Source organism: Biomphalaria glabrata, chromosome 6 (genome assembly GCF_947242115.1).
Source record: "Biomphalaria glabrata chromosome 6, xgBioGlab47.1, whole genome shotgun sequence".
NCBI lineage: Eukaryota > Metazoa > Mollusca > Gastropoda > Planorbidae > Biomphalaria > Biomphalaria glabrata.
Window position 1 is genome coordinate 52122288 of NC_074716.1, and position 19427 is coordinate 52141714.

General features: G+C 34.2%; 1 protein-coding gene across 3 annotated transcripts; it reads left to right on the plus strand.

The window, feature by feature from the left end:
• The first annotated feature begins 334 nt into the window (after positions 1–334).
• LOC106073185 (mitogen-activated protein kinase kinase kinase 7-interacting protein 3 homolog) lies at positions 335–18888 on the plus strand. Of its 3 annotated transcripts, none has more exons than XM_013233678.2 (8): positions 335–576; positions 2834–2924; positions 4744–6310; positions 6921–7069; positions 7696–7792; positions 8568–8687; positions 9232–9585; positions 12442–18888. In XM_013233678.2, exons 2-8 carry the CDS (start codon positions 2841–2843, stop codon positions 12447–12449), a joined length of 2379 nt encoding a protein of 792 aa, XP_013089132.2. In that variant the 5' UTR covers positions 335–576; positions 2834–2840; the 3' UTR covers positions 12450–18888. The 3 variants fall into 3 exon arrangements, with proteins under 3 accessions (XP_013089132.2, XP_013089133.2, XP_013089134.2); XM_013233679.2 differs by having other exon boundaries at positions 9235–9585; XM_013233680.2 differs by lacking the exon at positions 2834–2924.
• Positions 18889–19427: the final 539 nt, after the last annotated feature.

Sequence of the window (19427 nt, forward strand, 5' to 3'; positions counted from 1 at the left end):
TACCGGCCCACCGGGCATTTGCCCGTTTGCCCATATAGCCAGTCCGCCCATGTCTAGATCTATATGCATTCTAAAGTCTTTCTTCATTAACGGTATTAGTTGGTTTCATCGTCTGTATACGAAAAAAGATGCAGAACAATGTTTAGATCTGGGTGATACTATGAGAAAGCAAAATGTCTAAACAGATCCACCCAGAGATGTACATCTAGATCTATATAGAATCTATTGTAGACTAGATCATGATCTAGAATCTAGATAGATCAAGTCACAAGTGCGAGAATCTATTTATAGACAAAAAAGGAAAAACATGAAAATAAGAATCTTTCGAGCGGAAGCCATCTTTGCGCAAGCGCAAATCGCCATTTTTGTGAATATGGATCAGGAATAATAATACTACAGGATTTATTGTCAGCTGTAGTTTATATTTTTTCGGTTGTTTTAGGTTTCATTTGGTATAGTTTGTTTCCTCCACAAATTTAATTGGAATGTTGTTTTTGAAGTACTGCGATTTACAACTACCATGGCAAAGACTATACCATAAATCGCATCTTAGAATCCCTTAGCTTTGGAGGGCAGGTAATCTAAAATTAAAACATTTTTAACAAACTCAAACAGTAACAACAACTTCAATATTTGTCAATAAGACTCAGTAAAACAGTTATTATTGTTAAGAGTGTTATTAGTTTTACTTCTAGTCTTAGTCCAAGAATCTTGAGATCTAGGTCTAGAGTATTCTAGATACTCTCTAGATCTACCACTAACAAATCTAGATTCTAGCTAGCTAGTTAAGCTAGCTAAGCTAGACTTAGTTACTGCTAGTTTTAATAAGTTTACTAAGACATTTAATAATTTAAGTTAAGCTAGCCAGCTAGCGCTTGAGAAGTTGAGAGTTGAGTCTAGAGCAGCGGTTCTCAACCTTTTAGGCTCGGCGACCCCTTTTTACAACCCCCCCACTGGCCCAACTCTGCTGCAACCCCCCCATATAGTTTATAGTAATACACACACAGAAGAATGGACAAAAACAATTCATTTTTTTTGATGGTCTTAGGCGACCCCTGGCAAATTGTCAATCAACCCCAGTGGGGTCGCGACCCACAGGTTGAGAACCCCTGGTCTAGAGTCTAGTGACTAGTCAGTCTAGATTTATGATTTTTAGATATATTTTTATGTCATGATTACATGATTATAATATTATTAATATGAATATATCTCATCTGATGATCTAGTCCTAAGGCTAAGGCCCCTAACGTCTAGATCTAGAATATCTCTAAGCAGAGACTATTTTTATTATAGAGTTTACTGACTATGACTACTGTCTACCTGTAGACCTGTTACTAGCTTTATAATTATAAGATTATTAAGATAATGTTAGATCTACTTGCACTTGCTAGTCTAGAATAGTCTAGTCTATATTATATCTTGATCTACAATGTCAATGTTGTATTTATTCAAATTTATTGTATACAAAAGAAGCATAGATACACAGATGTCAAAATTAGAATAACCACACTGAGGGAATATTTTTGGGCTTTGGGGGTTGCAACTGCTCCACTGCCATCGCCAGATAGAACATTTCTAGTGCATTAAAGACTTAATAAATATCTAAATATCTTAATAAATATCTACAAAACACTACTTTCAAAAAAGACATCATGGATTAGCTCTTAAAAACATCTGTTACATAATTTGTGTTTTTAAAACCCCTGTACCTTGTTTGGAGAGCTAAGCACTCTAGTGAGGGTGGGGGAGGATTTCATTTTCAGGTTTTGGGGTTGAGAAACACTGCATTAGCTCAATATTAAAGAGATTATTATAAAAATGAATGTTTCCTGTTCTCATGCATTATTGCAAGTGTTTTCACATAGAGATGTAAGCACTACTTGAACTAATTGAATTGTTAACTTTTTTTTATTTTGTAAGTTTATGTAAGAACAAGCCAAATGCTGAGAATTTAGGAATACTTGACTTTATGTATATTATAATTTAATTTCTCATTGACTTTGTTTTAAATGAACAGGCAACATGAATGAAATTTGATTAAAAATCTGAATTTCCCTTTTTTTCCCCACCCAAAATTTAGAGCTTTAAAGAACAATGCCCAGTAACTATCAATATATAAGCTTATAAATTTTTATATTTTATATACATTTTTTTTTTTGCAGTTTCTATGCATCAATCTTCAAGAAAATAAAAGATTAAACATAATTTTTTCTATCAGATATTTATTTAAATGAATTTATTTTAAAATTTAAAAAATTCTTATAGGATAACTTGAACCTTATTTATACATATGTATGTGCTTTTCCACTCTTTTGGACCTTTTCATCATTGTTTTTTTTTTATATATTTTCTATTTAGATAAACTCAGTATGAATAATGTATACACACAGATTTAAAAAGTATAAAATTAAAATAGTTTTTGTGGTATTTTATTTTTTCAAGTTCTGTTATACGATAAACAAGAGCAAAAAAAAAAACTTGATTAAATTTAATAAAATATCTCTTCAGTTATTTTACTCAACCTAAGGTCATTCAAGAAACACATTTATAACATAATTACAATGTTAATTAAAATATAACTTTACTAGTAACAAAATTAATTAATTTTTCCAAACTCATATTTAATTAAACCCAAATATAGTATTTACATACTTGATGCCTTATTGTTTAATAAAAGCAAGATAAATGATCATTTTCTTGAAATGAACTAATTGAAATATGCAAACTCTCAAACTCGACAGCCATCATTTTTTTTTTTGTGTTACTTCTGCTACATGTGTGCCATGCTTTCGCTTTGTCTTAACATGTTTTATTTTCCTCAAACCCTCTCCAGTGCAATCATGGCAGATCCTGGCTTGTTTGCCCATTTGCAAAACTGTTACCCTAATGTTCCGAGTATGGCTGTTATCAAAGTCATGAAAAGGGTAAGGAAACCTTAGTTTTATTTGAATTTTTGTAACTGAAAGAATTTTATACAGATGCTTTCCCACCATAGAGATTTCCTCACATTTAACTTTTTCTCTCCTAATTGACAATGCCAACATTGATTTTACCTCATTCAACCAAATTGATTTTTGAATTTATAAACTTTAATTTGTGTTGTGTTAAGAGAGCATGCATTTTTCTATGATTCAATACCAAATATAACATATATACTGTAAAACAAACAAAAAAGTTAGTAAAGTTTAATAATCATAACAGGATAATGAAATACAAATGAGCAAAATGAATAATTCTATCGAAAGGAAAATAATTACGGAGAGAGAGAGTTAAAACCATTGGTCACGACTTTATAACAGATCACAGTTGTGCTCTCACCTGATGATTTAAAGATAAAGAACCATCTAAATACTATTTAAAAAGCAATTTAGAAACATCTATATAAAAAATCATAGCAGGACAGCACAGCTTTGTTTGGTCTAAGTTGACAAATTAAATGAAAGTTCTTAGTCTTATGATGTGGTATGTGTCATTACAAATGTATGTTTCAAAATTATACTTATACTTTATCAGATTGACATGTGTCTATTTATTTAGTCTATAAATAATGAGGATCTCGCCACAGTGTCAAAATCCTGTTATTTTCTTTTAAAAAATGGTGGTTACGACTTTGTAACAGGTCACAATTTGGCTCTCATCTGATGATGTGAAGATAAAAAAATGATAAGTATTCCTAAAAGCATAGGAATGTTCAGAATATGGATTACATTTCTAGCATCCTTCAGGAGTCTTGCTTGAGAATCTCTGACAAAATTTTGCTACTTTGACCATATGGTACCAAAGAGACACTGAAAGTGGCAAGTGTTAGATCTGCAATAAAGTTCTAAACATTGAATCCATTGTATGATTGACTAAATCATTAATTGCAATAAAAAAAAATGCTGTGGGAATTCCATTGTGACCCAAAAGAATTAAAAGTTCCAAGAATATCCCATGACAAGAAGAATCTTGAAAAATGTACTTAATATGAAAAAAATAAAACTTGGAATGGTGTTTTTGTGTGACAAGTGGTATCATTGATCACAAGCTAATAATAAAGCCACTCGTTCTTACTGTAATGATTCAAAATTGTATTTTCTGTCTGTTGTTGGTGTAGTAGCAATGTCTTCGCACTTCTGCACTTCTGCTGCTTACTTGGGTATATGGAATGGAAACAAGCACTTCCAAACACCAAACCTCCACTCAAGCAAGCTGTTCATATATATGTGAAACCTATAAATATTGGAAAAAAGTAATATCACTTGACTTGCGATTTGTAAGTTTCCTTCACAAATGAAGATCGTTATATGACATAGCCCAACCCTCCAGCAGGACAACAAGGGATAGCACCAGGTAGACTAGAACTAGGGTCTATTGTAACACATACAAGGTAGCCCTATTGCTGCTAAATCCTCGGTAGAATTAAAAAAAAATTAAACTGTTCCTATTTATGTTCATAGAAAAAATTTAGCAAAGTTTTAATGTATGGATCTAAAAGTTAAAACTTTGTCACATCCTGTTATGTTAGTTTGTTAAAATCTTGCATGCATTTTTGGTTGTTGTATCAATTGGCTTGAATTACAATAATGCTGCACATTTAATGTAATATTTGTATTTAAAAATATTGATTTCTTTGGTTTAAAAAAAAGGTTATCAGATTTCATTGTTTGCAAATTACCCAATCTGGAGCTTAATGGTTTTACAAAATAAAACTCTGTCATTGGCTATACTTTTTTTTAAACAAAACTTTTTATGTATTTTCAGTTTGATAATGACAAGGATAAGTGTATGAAGGCTCTAGATGATGAAAGGAAACATTATCCTGAGCCTGGTAGTATAGCTGGCGCCGTCCCTGTGCAGGAAACACAGAACTCTAGTAATAATACTTTAAGAAGTCCCAGTGAGGGCAAGTCTATTTTTACAAGGATTCAAGAATTGAATGTGTCCCGAGAAGGAGGTGCTCATTCCAAACCTTTAACCACTGAGAGACATGTCACCACCATTGAGAGGCCTATTATAAACACTAGAAATAATGACCCGAAACGACCAGTTGTTGTATCATTTACTTCCCAAACTGGGGAGAAATCTTCAAATGCTATAGCCACTGTTCCACCTAATAGGGCCTTTGGTGTCAGTAGCACATCAACGCCACAGACAGCACCTGCTGATTTCGCCCAGTTTATGTTCAACCGCTCTCCTGGGGATGTTCCAAATATAAATTGCCATGCTGGAAAATCACGACAGGTACCTGTAAACTCAGTGTCCACCAGTAGCCCAGTTGAGCAGCGCCGACCAGTCAAGGTTATCAACATTCCTCCGGGGTCATCGTCGGGAGGTTCTGTTTCACCGGCCGCGACCCCACCAAACCATCGCCAGATCCGCATGCATTTTGGAGACACTGGTGGCGTCTGCACTATATCAGCGCCCACCTCAACAATGCAGCGCTACGGTTCTACCCCCAACGTAAGCCAACACTATCGTACTGAAATTCGCACTGAAACCTCCTCTGCTCAACCAGTGCACTCATCCAGTATCGTGGTGAACACTGCTAACCTTGGAAACCATTTGACTCTAGAGAGGAAAAATAATGATTCGCAGGACAGTGGTAGGCGCACCCCTGTTCCTCCGCTAAATATAAACGAATTTCAAACCAATAATTTGTTTCAGGCCTCTAAGCCTTTATCAACACCTGTTCAGGCTACCTCCCCAGGAATAGCACATTCTAAACCTGTGTTTGTGGAAGTGAAACGGGATCCATTTCCGGGTGTACCCCACATAGGAAATTTTGACACTTTTCAACCTGGAGTTTATCCAACAACTGTGAGGGCTCCACCTTCCTATAACAGCCCTGGATATATGAACTACACTCAGTACAACTCTGAGTTTCCTAATCCAACACACCAGGAGCTTTTCAACAAAGGCCCTGGTTACAGCAGCCCACCCACCAATATTTACCACCCGGGCTACACTGGCTACAACGCCTACAGTGCTTATGATCAGCAGGGGTACCCTAATACGCCTGGGGGTCACCATTCTGGCCAGGCACCAAACCACCTCTCTCAGTACACCCATTACTCCCCCCAGAGTGGGTTTCAGCATATTTCCAAGAGCCCTGGCGGAGTTGTCTCCCAGCCCACAGTGGCAAGCAGGTCCAGCAGCCAAGAGAGTGACCACAGCGTGTCTAGTGAGTATGAGAATCGGAACCATGGCTACAACAATATAGTTTCCAGTACCTCTAGTCACACCACTTCTGATTTGGCTTCTAGCAGAGCTGACAAGGGCATTAGATCTCGCTCTGGTAGCATACAAGAGGATGCTGACTACATTCAAGGTTAGCTTTTTTTTTTTTTTTTTAACATTTTAGAAAAAAAAACACACAACTTAATATATTTACATAAAATTAAATTTAAAAAAAAAATGTTTATATTGTTGTTACAGACTGTAAAAAGAAATTAGAACTCTTGATTAAAAAAAACAAAACATTTTGTACAAACAACATATCAGTAATTGCCATATTTGTGTAAATCTATATCCTATCAAGTATCTGTAGTAATTTTTTAAAAATCTAGTCCAGGGCTATATCATTGTGTGCTATCAAACATTTGTATTTTCCCGTTATTGAAACTTATTGAAAAGCATTAAGAAAGATAACAAAGATTTGGGAACAATTGATTGGAGATTGTGTCATGCATGATTAGTTGTTCCTAGAGAGAAAGCTAAAACAGGTTAAGATTTCATATTTTCCCATCTTTCCAACATTTATTTGAAAGTTTCTTTTTTAAAAAGACCAAGCATAGAAGTCAGTTCTGTATATGTTTAAAATGGCTAGACACAGAATTATAAAAAAATAAACAAGCATAGAAGTCAGTTCTATATATATGTTTAATATGTCTAGACACAGAACTATTAAAAAAAAAAACGAATCAAATTTAATCCTACAGCTTTGCTCCAGCATCAAATAATGCGTAAGAAAAAGCTTGAAGATGATATGGATCAGTACCGCTTGATCTTGGAGAAACTGCGCTCGGAGGTGGGAGACATGGAGAAAAATATGATAGAGAACAATAGTCTTAATAAAAGTTTTCCATCCGTAAGTATTTTAAAAATTTCTTCCTAGGCGCTAACACTTGATTTCATTTTGACTTGAAGCTTTCAATTTACTGAAGCTTGATTCTTATTGCTGTGTTATTGATTTAAAACAAGACAACTTAAAGCAGAACTCATGGTACTGTTAAAGTAAAAATGCATTTTTATATCTGCCAACAAGTTTGAATTCCTGTTTGGTAATAATCTGTATCAGTATACTGATGTATGCAAACCCGACATGAAGCTCTTCAAAATCAACACTGGCAACTGGGAAGAGGTGACGGATTGCAGATGTCATACACAACAGAAGCAGAAAGAAGGGTGAAAATGCAACGGCGCCTGGTGATTATATATGCCCAACCTGCGACCGCAGCTGTGTATCAAGGATTGGCCTCTTTAGTCACACAAGAAGTTGCAAAGGGAAAAGATTGTCTCTCAAGACGTAAAATGCCACAGAATAATCTGTAAAAGAAATGAGTTAATCCCCCTCCCCTTTTTTTTTTGGTCCAATTATATATAAATTTACTTAAAAGACATTTTTCTTCCTTCCTTTCTATAATCTTCAGTTTTAACTAGTTAAATGCTCAAATTTATGTGTTGACATTGAAATGTGTGTTTTTGGTTGGTCAGGTTGAAGATATTTCTAAACTGTGTGAAAGTAATCGACTGCTGCAGACAGACATTCAAATGTACATGAATGAAATAGACATGTACAAGAGTGGACAAGGTAAGTGCTGTGTCGTAGCGCTTTGGGAGTTACTTTTTATCTGCTTTAATCCTTCTGCCAAAATGGTATTATATATAATAATATTATTGTAACCCTACCAGCCCTCAGACCCTAGATCTTAGCTGTACCAATCTCTACTCTTTTTTATGTGATATAAACCTTACGCCGAAATTGTTTAATAAAATATTATTTTAACCCTACCGGCACTCAGTATGTATATCTAACTTCCCCTACGCCTGAGCTTATGAGAACCGCGCCCCAATTTTTGTACTAGATTTTCTAGCTCTAGATCTAATAATGCTCTTTTTTTTTTTTATTATTGATTGAGCTATCACTTTCTCTATAAATGGAAGTAAAACATTATTTTTAATAAAATTAAGACATGAAATTAACTTACTGCTTATTACAAGCCTAGACCTACTGATTACGTGTCAGATTCTATTTTATTGCGAATTTTCAGAAATGTTCATGTAATTCCACACAAATTTGATATGCAGTGATGGAGATAGCCGTTGTTGTATGGTTAATATAATAATCTCATCACATTTCTTTAGTTATTTTTAGATTCTGACACATTGTTCTAGATAGGGTAATAATAATAATTCTTTAACAGGCTCATGGACATATGCTTTTTAAGGAATTCTCTGAAAGACAGGCTCACGGGTTGGTGGAGTTAAAACCTTTTGTAAACAGTATACACAGTTCCATACTTACTTGTGAATAGATCTAAAATATCTTGTTAAATTTATTTATTGTATTTTTTTTTTTCGTCTAGTTCCTGTTAGTAAGATCAATCCTCTTGACCAGCAAAACTTTTTTGCCAACATGCCTACTGGACAGCAGGATCCCATCTACAACAAATCCAGTGCTCAGAATAAATTAGGAGAACGAAGACGTGAGTGAATTCATCGGTTATTTTTTTTTTTTTCATTTGTTGATAAAACAACAATACAGGTTAATGAGAAAGACTTGACAATCTATTTCCTCTGTACAAATAATTGGGTAATTGTTGATAAAACAACAATACAGGTTAATGAGAAAGACTTGACAATGTATTTCCTCTGTACAAATAATTGGGTAAAAGAGGTGAAGGAATGGGAAGGTTGTCGAAAGACAACAAATGTATTGCTGAATCAAGATTTGTCAACAGATATGATTCTATGCTAAAAGGAAATGGACGCATCTTATATCACACACTTTGAAATATACACACAAAAAAAATTGTCATATAGTGTAGTGACAAGTAGAGGCTTAAGAGAAGATGTCTTTGGTTGTAATTTACACCATTACATCTTACAAAATTTGAACCCATTTAATACAATTAAAAAAAAAGTTCAATCTCTAAAGCTTCCATTTTTTGTGGAACTCTTTGCGTTATATTGTGACACTTTTATTGCCATTTTTACATTCTCGAATTTTTTTTTTTAATACTTCCGCAGCAGCTCCCCTACCTCCACCAAGACCGCCCCCACCTATTCCGTCTAGACAGCCGTCGACAGAAATGAATCCTACAGTTGGAATGGGGCCCAGCAGTGATATATTTCGTGTCCCTCCTGTGCCCCCTACCCTGCAGCCTATGGTGAACTCTGGTGATTCAGAGGAAGGCGAGTCCTGGAACTGCACATACTGCACTTTCTCCAACCACCCAGCCATGAAGAAATGTGAGGTCTGCGAGATGCCCAGGATGAACCTAGACTCCGTGGCTCGGCCTCCAGTTCCACCACACCAGCCCCTAGTGCCACTGCCACCAAGACTTGCCCCCTCGCAACCTCTAGGACATCACCATCGAGCGGGTGAGCTTTGTTATTGCCATAGTAATGTTATGGGCAAATAATTGATTTTCAAAACATTGATTTCAGTGTTTTCAACTTTCTATTTACTCTTTGTACATTTAGTCATAAGCATAAGTTGTTTTTGTTTTTTCACTTATTTGTAAGAAAAGAGCTTTTACTGTAAGAAAATGAAATTTCTTTTTAACCAAAGCTTTTGAATCATCATCAAAATAGTTTTGAATCGTGAAACCCAACACCTGCTGTACGTTGTAAAAAAATTTAAATACATGTAAATGTATGCGTTTTGTTAGCCACAAGTATTACTTATGATCCCTGGACTGCTCAGCTCTAACTTCATTTCAGGAAATTTGGCATTCAGACGTTTTTTATTAGCCCTCAATGGCAGATATTCTTGATTGACTTGGCCTGTTAGGTTGTTAAAAGCTAGTGGTGATTCATGAATGTTAATTTAAGTTAGAGTAGCTTCATTTGTAAACTGTCACCATCCTGTATTTGTCTTTGCACTTCACCCAGTTGATCTCTTTCCATGACTATTGCACACTTTCCTCCATTCATATTAACAATTTTAACCCCCATCCCAAAATTTAAAAAAATTTGGGAGCAATAAGCAATAAAAAAAAAGTAATTGCAAAATGAAGCAAGTTCTGTAAAAGAAGTAGCTAAGATCAAGTGTGCATGTCCTATCAAGTAATACCTCATCATGTTTGCACACTGTTCCTAGATAGTAAAGTTTCCCTTTCAGACCTTATGATCTATAGGGCAGTTGATGTAAAGGCCATCTGTTTCTGTGGCATATGCCAGCACAACGACCATTCACCTTTACTTTTCCCCAATGAATGTTAGGTACCCATTAGAACTGGGTACTCAGAGGTGCCCTAAAGATCCTGAAATTAAAAATCCCAGTCCTCATCAGGATTTGAACTCAGGACCTTCCCAGTTAGGAAGCCAAGTGCCTTACCACTCGGCCACCGTGCCTCCAAAGTATTTCTACTAAATTTTTGATAAGAGTAGTGCAGGACCATATCATTGTTAATGCAAACTTAAGTTTTAACTTAATTTGGGAAACAGCTGGATGTGAAAAAAACAAGGATGACAGAGTAAAGAGACTTTTGCTATTTCTTCTAGCTAACTGATGAAAGGGACTAACAAATAGTTCAGTTGTAACTCATCTGCTGTCTATAGAGTCAACTTACTAGAAGCTTCAAGTGGAGACATTTCCAACAAAGATTTGAATGAATTTCTTCCCCCCTTATTTTTTTTTTTCAAATCATTCTTTGGCACTAAAGTAGACCAACATATGATCACTGTGTGTGTGTGTGTGTGTGTGTGTGTGAGATGTGCAGTGTGTGTGTGTATGTGTGGCTTGGAAACAGTTCTTGAAAACATCCAAGTTTTGATAACATATTAGTCCCTATCCCTTAGTCTTTTGGACCATTGGGGCACCATATAACATCTGTAGACCGTCTTTCTCCATTCCTCTTGTGTCTTTTTCCTTGGATAGAATCCCTTTCAATGATAGCCATAAATGATAGTAAAAAAAAAATCACTCTTTTTCTCTTATTTGATATTGTTAACTTTCTTGTAGTTATTAGCTAGGCTCTAGTCCATAATCTCTTTGATTTTGTTGTAGTTACTAGCTATTCTCTTGCCCCTAAAAAGCAAATCTTTGTCTCTCATAAATAGCAGCTTTTGGACTCTTTTTATTTATAAAGTATAAAATTTGTAAACACATTAAAACCATGTGATTATATAAAAACCCAGCTACATCATTGACATTTTGAAATGAAGTTTAAAGACATTGTAATAGAAGTTATATAATAGAATTAACTTGCATCTTAAACAGAGGTTGAAAGTAAACCATGTGATTATATAAACCCAGCTACATCATTGACATTTTGAAATGAAGTTTAAAGACAAAATTATGAATCTGTTTGAAAATAAATTTGATGTCTATTATTTGTTTTGATAGCTGACCATTTAATCACTAACATCACTACAACCAATGCTAAATATGTAATAGAATTAACTTGCATCTTAAACAGAGGTTGAAAGTAAACAAGAATAGTACTTTGTCTATAATATAATTTTTTTTTTTTAAACTTGGGTAAAACATTATTAGTTTTGTGTAAAACATTATATAATGAGTCCATCTAAAGCAGGGGTTCTCAACCTGTGGGTCGCGACCACCTTGGGGGGTCGATTGACGATTTGCCAGACCATCGAAAATATGGATTGTTTTTGTCTATTCTTCTATTGCTGTGTGTGAGGGTGGGGTACATGGCGGAGTGGGCGATTGTAAAAAGCGGTTGCTGAGCTTAAAAGGTTGAGAACCGCTGATGTAAAGTAACGTCTCTTTTGTGTTCATAAGACATTGTCTCGGGGTCTAGATATCCTCCCTTTCGACATTTTGCTGTTTTTCTTTTCTTTATGGATCATTGTATTTATTTATTTGCTTGCTTCAAACTAATTTTTTTTATGCACATCTTCATGTTTATCACTAACTTTCTGACAAGTTAAACAATTAAGTGTTAGCTGTGAATATTTGACAAGCTTTTATTTCAAATTCAACAGTGTAGATTTAATGATTTTTACTTTTTGCCAAACTAAATGTAACAAGTACAGATTGTTCTAAATGACTATTTACTATTTTGTTTTAAACACCAAGTTTATAACTTCTAAATCAAGTGATCAAATATTTATTCTCTTTAAAAAAAAAAGAATTCTTATTATGCTTAAATTTTTTTATTTTGCTCTGGTCTGTGCATTATGTGGTGACGCACTTTATTTATGCATAAATTTAAAAAAAAAACATTTTTTATTGTTTCCTTTTATTTTTCTCTTGGATTTGCTAATCAGGTACATAGAACTTCGTTTTCCTCCTGGTTTTTATGATATCTTCATTGGCTGGGGGTACTGGGTGCGAGGAACCACTTCACCCGCATGTTTCTTCACCTGCCTCGTCGTGTCTTTCAACTTGTTGTGCCTGCAGACATTTCGGGACATAGTTATTGATCCAACTGAATGACAAGTCTGAACAAGCATGCCTGGTTTGGGTTCAGGAATGATGTCCAACTCTTCCGCTGGAATGTATGTATGGATGTTGTCGTGTTTTTTTGTTGAGAACTAACAAACGCTTGAATGAGCATTGAACTATGTGGCCATAAAGAAGTGTAAACCTGTGTGAGACGTCAACCATCTGTTGTTAGATTTAAATAGTACCTGAAACATTGTTTAAGTTAAGGTTATGCTAAACAAAATTCTTTGATTGTCTTCTTCACTAGAATCCATTATTTGTTTAGTTGATTGAATGCTTTAAGTCTTTTAAAAAAAAAATGAAATGAAATATGATAATCATCTTGAGTTTAACTCTTTCTCTCCGTAATTAATTTCCTTGCTCCGATAGAATAATTAATTTCGCTCATTTGTGTTTCGCTATCCTGTTCTGATTAAACGGCAATAACTTTTTTGTCTGTTTATCAGAAAATGTTTTTATTTGGTATCAAATTACAGGGGAATGCATGCTCTTTTTACACAACACATAAAATTCAAAAATCAATTTAGTTTAGTGGGGTCAAATCAACGTTGGCATCGTCAATTAGGAGAGAAAGAGTTAATATCCCTGGCATCTTTTACCAGAGTCAAGAATTTCCAGGATGTAACTAGGGTGGCTATGTTTTCAGATTTTAAATGTTTGATGTCAGCAACTACAATGTGGATGGATAAGTGTGTGGGGTGCAAAGCTCATGCTTCTGTCTTTTTATCCTGACGTTGAGTTCTGATTAAAAAAAAAAATTCAAATTGTGTAAAATTCTGCAATGTTGCTATGACAACAACTAAACTTTCTTACTGGTCTTAGTTTTATTTATTTATTTATTTTTTTCATAGGCCCCGCCCTCTCTCTGTATATATTTATATGGAAAGATAAAAGATTATATTTTGTCCTTGGTTAAGACAAATTGGAAATTCATTGTTGATTAGACAGACGCTTGTCCCCCCAGTCTTAACAAAAAAAATGTTCCTTTGTTTTAGTTTCAGATATAAATAGAGGAGACTTGTTTCTCTCTGAATCATCCTTTTAAAAAAGAGCAATTCTAAATGGATCAACCTTCTTATAGTCAATGTTAAGTCACATGCTTTTAAATCAAAACTTTTCTCATTCTGAAACTGCCATTTTGTTTGCGCAGGGTTTCAAAGTGAAACAAAATGATGGGCTGGTAACTCTTTAAGTGTTACTTCTAGTAAATGTTACTATAGAAAAAAGCATCTGCAAGGTGTATAGCTAGCAATTAAGTTTTAAGTTGTTTTTTTTGTTTTAGTTATTTTACCCATTACTTTTATTTTTAGTGAATATATTGAATGAAAAGAACAATTTTTAATGGTTTAAAAAAAATTGTTCCTAATAATAGCCATTTAAAACAATGTATTTATTGTGTGTATGGGCTAGGCATGCAAGCTATTCGTCTGTAAAACATAACTAACTTTTTAATGCTAGAAACAAAATGAAAATGTTTCTGTTTTTTTATGAAAAAAATGTTTTAAAAAAGTGTCTTAGAACTTAGACAAATAATTCCAAATATATATAAAGTTTTATATGCCAGCTCCGTGCTTCACTAGTGTTTACATTGGTGTTTTGTTTGGATTCTAAATCCCATTAAAAACTCTGCTAACATAATGTCATCATTACTCAACATTTGGATTTTATCTTATCTGAAACACAGACAGAAATTTATTATGTGTTCATATTTGGCTGTTATATTTCTGTGTTTTTTTATTTGCTTTAATTCTGTGTTCACTTTGGTTTGTCTACTGTGCCATACATTCAGCAGCCCCCTTCCAGTGATATCTTCTTGGTTCTCTTTCTACACATGCAGCACTACTTCAACAAGCACTGGATAGTTTTTTGTCTTTTTGATTCATTTTTATGATCCTAAATCAATGGGGGGCCTGATCACTGACATTGTTTGACCCCCAAAATCCATCTAAATTTCCCAAACCTGTGCCACAGGCCTCAATCACCCTCAAAATGTGTACACTGTACCCTCTCCTCTATGGCTTCCATCGACATTTTGACAGGAAGTTTCGTGGGCTTGATAATTTACTTCACCTGTGGGCCATAGTTTGAACATCATTGTCTAAAATGAATTCACACAATTTTTTAAAGAAGTTACGAGGCAGTTAAGGAGTCAGCGCACCCTTTCCTATTATTACCATCAGTTATATTAATTTCAAAAGGAATGAAATAGGTTTTATTTGATCAAAAGTACATCTTTTTTTTTTTTTTTTATAAGTTAAAAGATGTTAATATTCAAAGTGAACTTTTTTATTCTTATGTTCATATCCAGGTTGTTTTTTTATTTCTTATATAACAGTTTTGGAAGATTGAGTGAAGAAGTACTGTGGAAGATTGAGTGAAGAAGTACTGTGGAAGATTGAGTGAAAAAGTACTATATTAGTGAAGACATACTGTATTCTTGTTTGTCCATATTCAATTTGTTAGTTCCTATTTGTTCATGTATATATTATTGTATATGCCAAAGTTTTTCTGCAAGGACAAAAATATATGTATGTATCAGATCTCTGAACTCTGCTGTGCAACTGGTATGCAAGTATATCACCAACTTTCTGAACATTGACCTGTATATTTTGCTTGGTGAGTTTGTCATTTGTGGGGCGGGTCTGCTGCATTGATTAAATTTGCCAAAATCTGTCCTGTGTAGTGCATCGTTGAAGTGATTTTACCTGGCATAATGCTGTCATTGAACATAGTCTATCATTTTGTGTGTTCAGTGGAATTAATCAAGAAATGTATTTCTCTGTTTTCTACGTCTGCTTCATGCTCCTTGGTCAATTAAAAAATTGGAATGCAATTTGTTCAGTTAACTCGTTCTCTCTGTAATTATTTACCACATTCTGGTGGAATCAACACTGGTATCGTCAGTTAGGAAAGAAAGAGTTAATAAAAACCAATATACATATGGGATTTCATCCAATGATTATACCATTCAATTCAAAACTGGGCTTTACTAGGAGCAGGCCAATTTGTGTTTCTTAAACTTCAATTTGGTCAGTCATGAATTAGTTTTTGTACCATTGCCTTAAAATTATTCAAGTTGTTATTTTAGCAAAAAAGAAAAAAAAAAACAACAACTTACAAAGTTTTCAAGTGGTCCCACCACATTACAGGAGGCACGGTAGCTGAGTGGTAAAGCGCTTGGCTTTCGAACTGGTGTCCCGGGTTTGAATCCTGAGGACCGGGATTTTAGTTTTGGGATCTTAAGGCGCCTCTGAGCCCACCCAGCTCCAATGGGTACCTGACATTAGTTGGGGAAAATAATCGCGGTTGGTCGTTGTGCTGGCCACATGACTTCCTCGCTAACTGTGGGCCACAAAAAACAGATGACCTTTACATCATCTGCCCTATTGATCATAAGGTCTGAAATGGGAACTTTACTTTGTACCAGACTACATTGGTTTGTTTTGCACTTAACTTTGTATGGTAAAACTTGGTTGCATACATCTGTCGTACAGTGTAATTTGTTAGAGCCTCTCTTTTCAAGCTACTGCCTTCACTGCTTGGTGTTTTTTTTGTTGCTTGTATAACCAACCATCCTTCGACACTAGTTATTTAAAGTAGCTTTTTTTTTTTTGTCTATTAAAACTCTCTTACACTGTATCTTATGGTGGTGGCTTTGTACTGTTTAGATAGTAGAGCTGTGATCAATCAAAGAGAATAAATAAAAAAAAGGTTTAACTGTTACACAGAAGAGAAACTAAATACAAGACCAAATCTAGTTTTAATTTTTGAACTTAATCCTGTTCACATTTCTTTTTTTTTTATTTTAACCAGCTTTAGTTTTGATTTCTCAACTCTAACAAGATTTTATTTTTTGCTTTCAAATGTCACTTTTTTTGTAATCCTAATTTGAACTATGAAAATGTAGACTGATCAATTATAGTTTCATTGAAACTCCTGATTGGATTCAAGATTTTTAGCTTGCTCTTTTTACTTTTTGATTCGTTTCCTTTTTTAACTGTCTTTTTTTTTTAATCCTCATTAACGTTATTTATGTTTCTATTACTACACAAACTCTATCTCTATATGTTTCTGTTACTACACAAACTCTATCTCTATATGTTTCTGTTACTACACAAACTCTATCTCTATTTGATCAGCATTCTTCTCATGTACTTACATGTTAGATTTTTAAACATGGCTTTGAATGGGGTGTAGTAGTTACAACAGTACAGCTCATAGGTTCACACCTGTAGCCATATCAAAAATAAAAAGACATAGTCAAGGCAGATCTTATTAATCATTGTTACCATAATAAATCAAACTCTTGCACATCTTGTCGACTTAGCACATGAAACATGTCATGAGAGTAGCTACAACTAAGATGGTAATGTTGAGCATTCTTATTCTAAAAATGTGCTCATTCATGAGTTTCCTGTATCTCCTGGGAATGAAACAACCACCATTTTTTTAAAGATGATTCCATCACTTTGTACTGTTTTTTGTATGTGAGCCATTCTTTCTTGTGACTGCTGGATCAGGTTTGGTTTTTTTTTTTTTTTTACACTTTTTGAACTTGTTATGGCGATTAAGTTTTTCTTGTTAGATTGTTTCTAGAATTTCTATCAAAAATATTTTGAACAGTGTTTGAATATAGTAGCCGAGGCAGTTGTGTAAATATTCAAAATTTTTCTGACAAATTTTGCTAATAAATGTAATGAATGTTGTATCCTAGACTTTCATTAGTCTAGTTGAACTCTAAGTAAGTTACACATCCATGCTGATAGCCATTGTTTGTACGTGGGGGTATACAACACAAAAACACATCCATGCTGATAGCCATTGTTTGTATGCTCTACTACAGTATTCAATCAAGAGGTTGGTCCTTGTTGCATTACTTTGTTACCATTGCTTCTCCGTGTTTTGTATAAACTGTAGCCATAAAAGACTGGTTCAATGAAGGTCTGTAAATAGTTGTTTTACAAATATAAATCAATGTTATAACTATCTGTATATAATTAGGACATGCCAGTTCATAATTATTTATAGAGTTTTAAATTTATCGGTTTAAAAACAAACAATTTTGTTCTCTTCATATTGTGACTTGACTGAATGGCCCCTTGTGTGCCTAGAAAATTCTAGAATATTATTGGAGTTGAATAACGTTTTGATTCTAATCACAAGTCAATTTGATGTCTGTGTCGTTTTCATTGTAAAATTATTTTGTTCAAGCTTTGTTACATTTGCTGTTGATGTCCATGAGCCACATCACATCTTATGAGATACACGATGAAGGCTATTAAGTGGTCTTTGAAAGATTTCTAAAATTTTTTTGTTTAACATGTGCTCAATATTTTTTGTCGTTTATACACGTCTTAGATCACTTCGGTCTGTCACTTTGGGGGTCAAAGGTCATGGCTGAATGTTTTGTCTCACTTGTAAATGTGCACCGCTTATTGTTGCAGTCTAAAGACTTTGGCCCTGAAAGAAAATGTTTAGTTATAAAGCAAGTGCACATGTTTTTAAAACATTGAAGGGGAAACTCTTTTGTCTGAAGAAAGCAGTCAATGGTTTCTCTTTGACCAAAGAAAGACATATAGACCCTAATTATATTTATGAACTGAACTGGTTGAACACAATTCATCAGACTTAATGGAATGAACAAAAAAAAGCAAATGTTCAGATGTGAACAGACTACTTTGAAGAGATTTAATTTTGTCTTTATTTATTAGCCACGCTCTTGTTTTGTGTTTCTGTACCTACAAAGGATGTCCACTGTTCGACATTATCACCAAGCTATTTTATTTCAAGAAAAAGATTTGATGTCATACGTGTACTATTTTAATTTCATGTAATCTGACCACATTATGGAAATGGTTGAGTGACTTTCCCAATAGAATGAATATGTGCATATAAATAGTGTTCAGGTCTTGTTTTGATATGTCAGTGCAGACCTAAAGCTTTATCTGTTTGGTTAGGGGGTTTGGACTCATCCTTGCTTTGTATTCATTGCTCCCCTCACGTTTAGTGCTGGAACACTGCGGGGCCTGTTGATGGTTTCCACTAGATCATGTATATGGCCCACTAGCCTGAAGTCTACAATAGAATTTATTGCATGCATTTGTTGTACAGTAGAAACTTAAAGCGACTTGTACATGCATGACCTACGAGAAATGTTTCTTTAATATATTCTCTATAAGCAATGTGACGATTATGTTGAAAATTATTGAATGGGTGATATCTGTATAAAGAATTTTAAACAAATCAATAAAACTGGCTACACAAATTGGTGTGTTATCTGTTTTTTTTTTTTTGTGTTTTTTAAATCTGAGTTGTTAGTTATCTCCCTCCAACATACAATTAGTGGTGGAGACAGCATCAAATATTTGTTGATAGTGCCTGATATTTGGTTTTGGTAAAATCAAGACCCAAACAATGTCATTTGTTAAATATTTAAATATCATTATTTTGATAATGCCTGATATTTGGTTTTGGTAAATATCAAGGCTTGAAACATTTCATTTGCTATTCATGTGATTTACTTTCATATAAAGACTAATGAAATATTTGTCATCAGTCACAAGAGGTTAACCCTGGCCATTTAAAATAGCAACAAAGTACTATCAACCCATTTTGAAATATTTGTCATCAGCCACAAGAGGTTAACCCTGGCCATTTGAAATAGCAACAAAGTACTATCAACCCATTTTGAAATATTTGTCATCAGCCACAAGAGGTTAACCCTGGCCATTTGAAATAGCAACAAAGTACTATCAACCCATTTTGAAATATTTGTCATCAGCCACAAGAGGTTAACCCTGGCCATTTG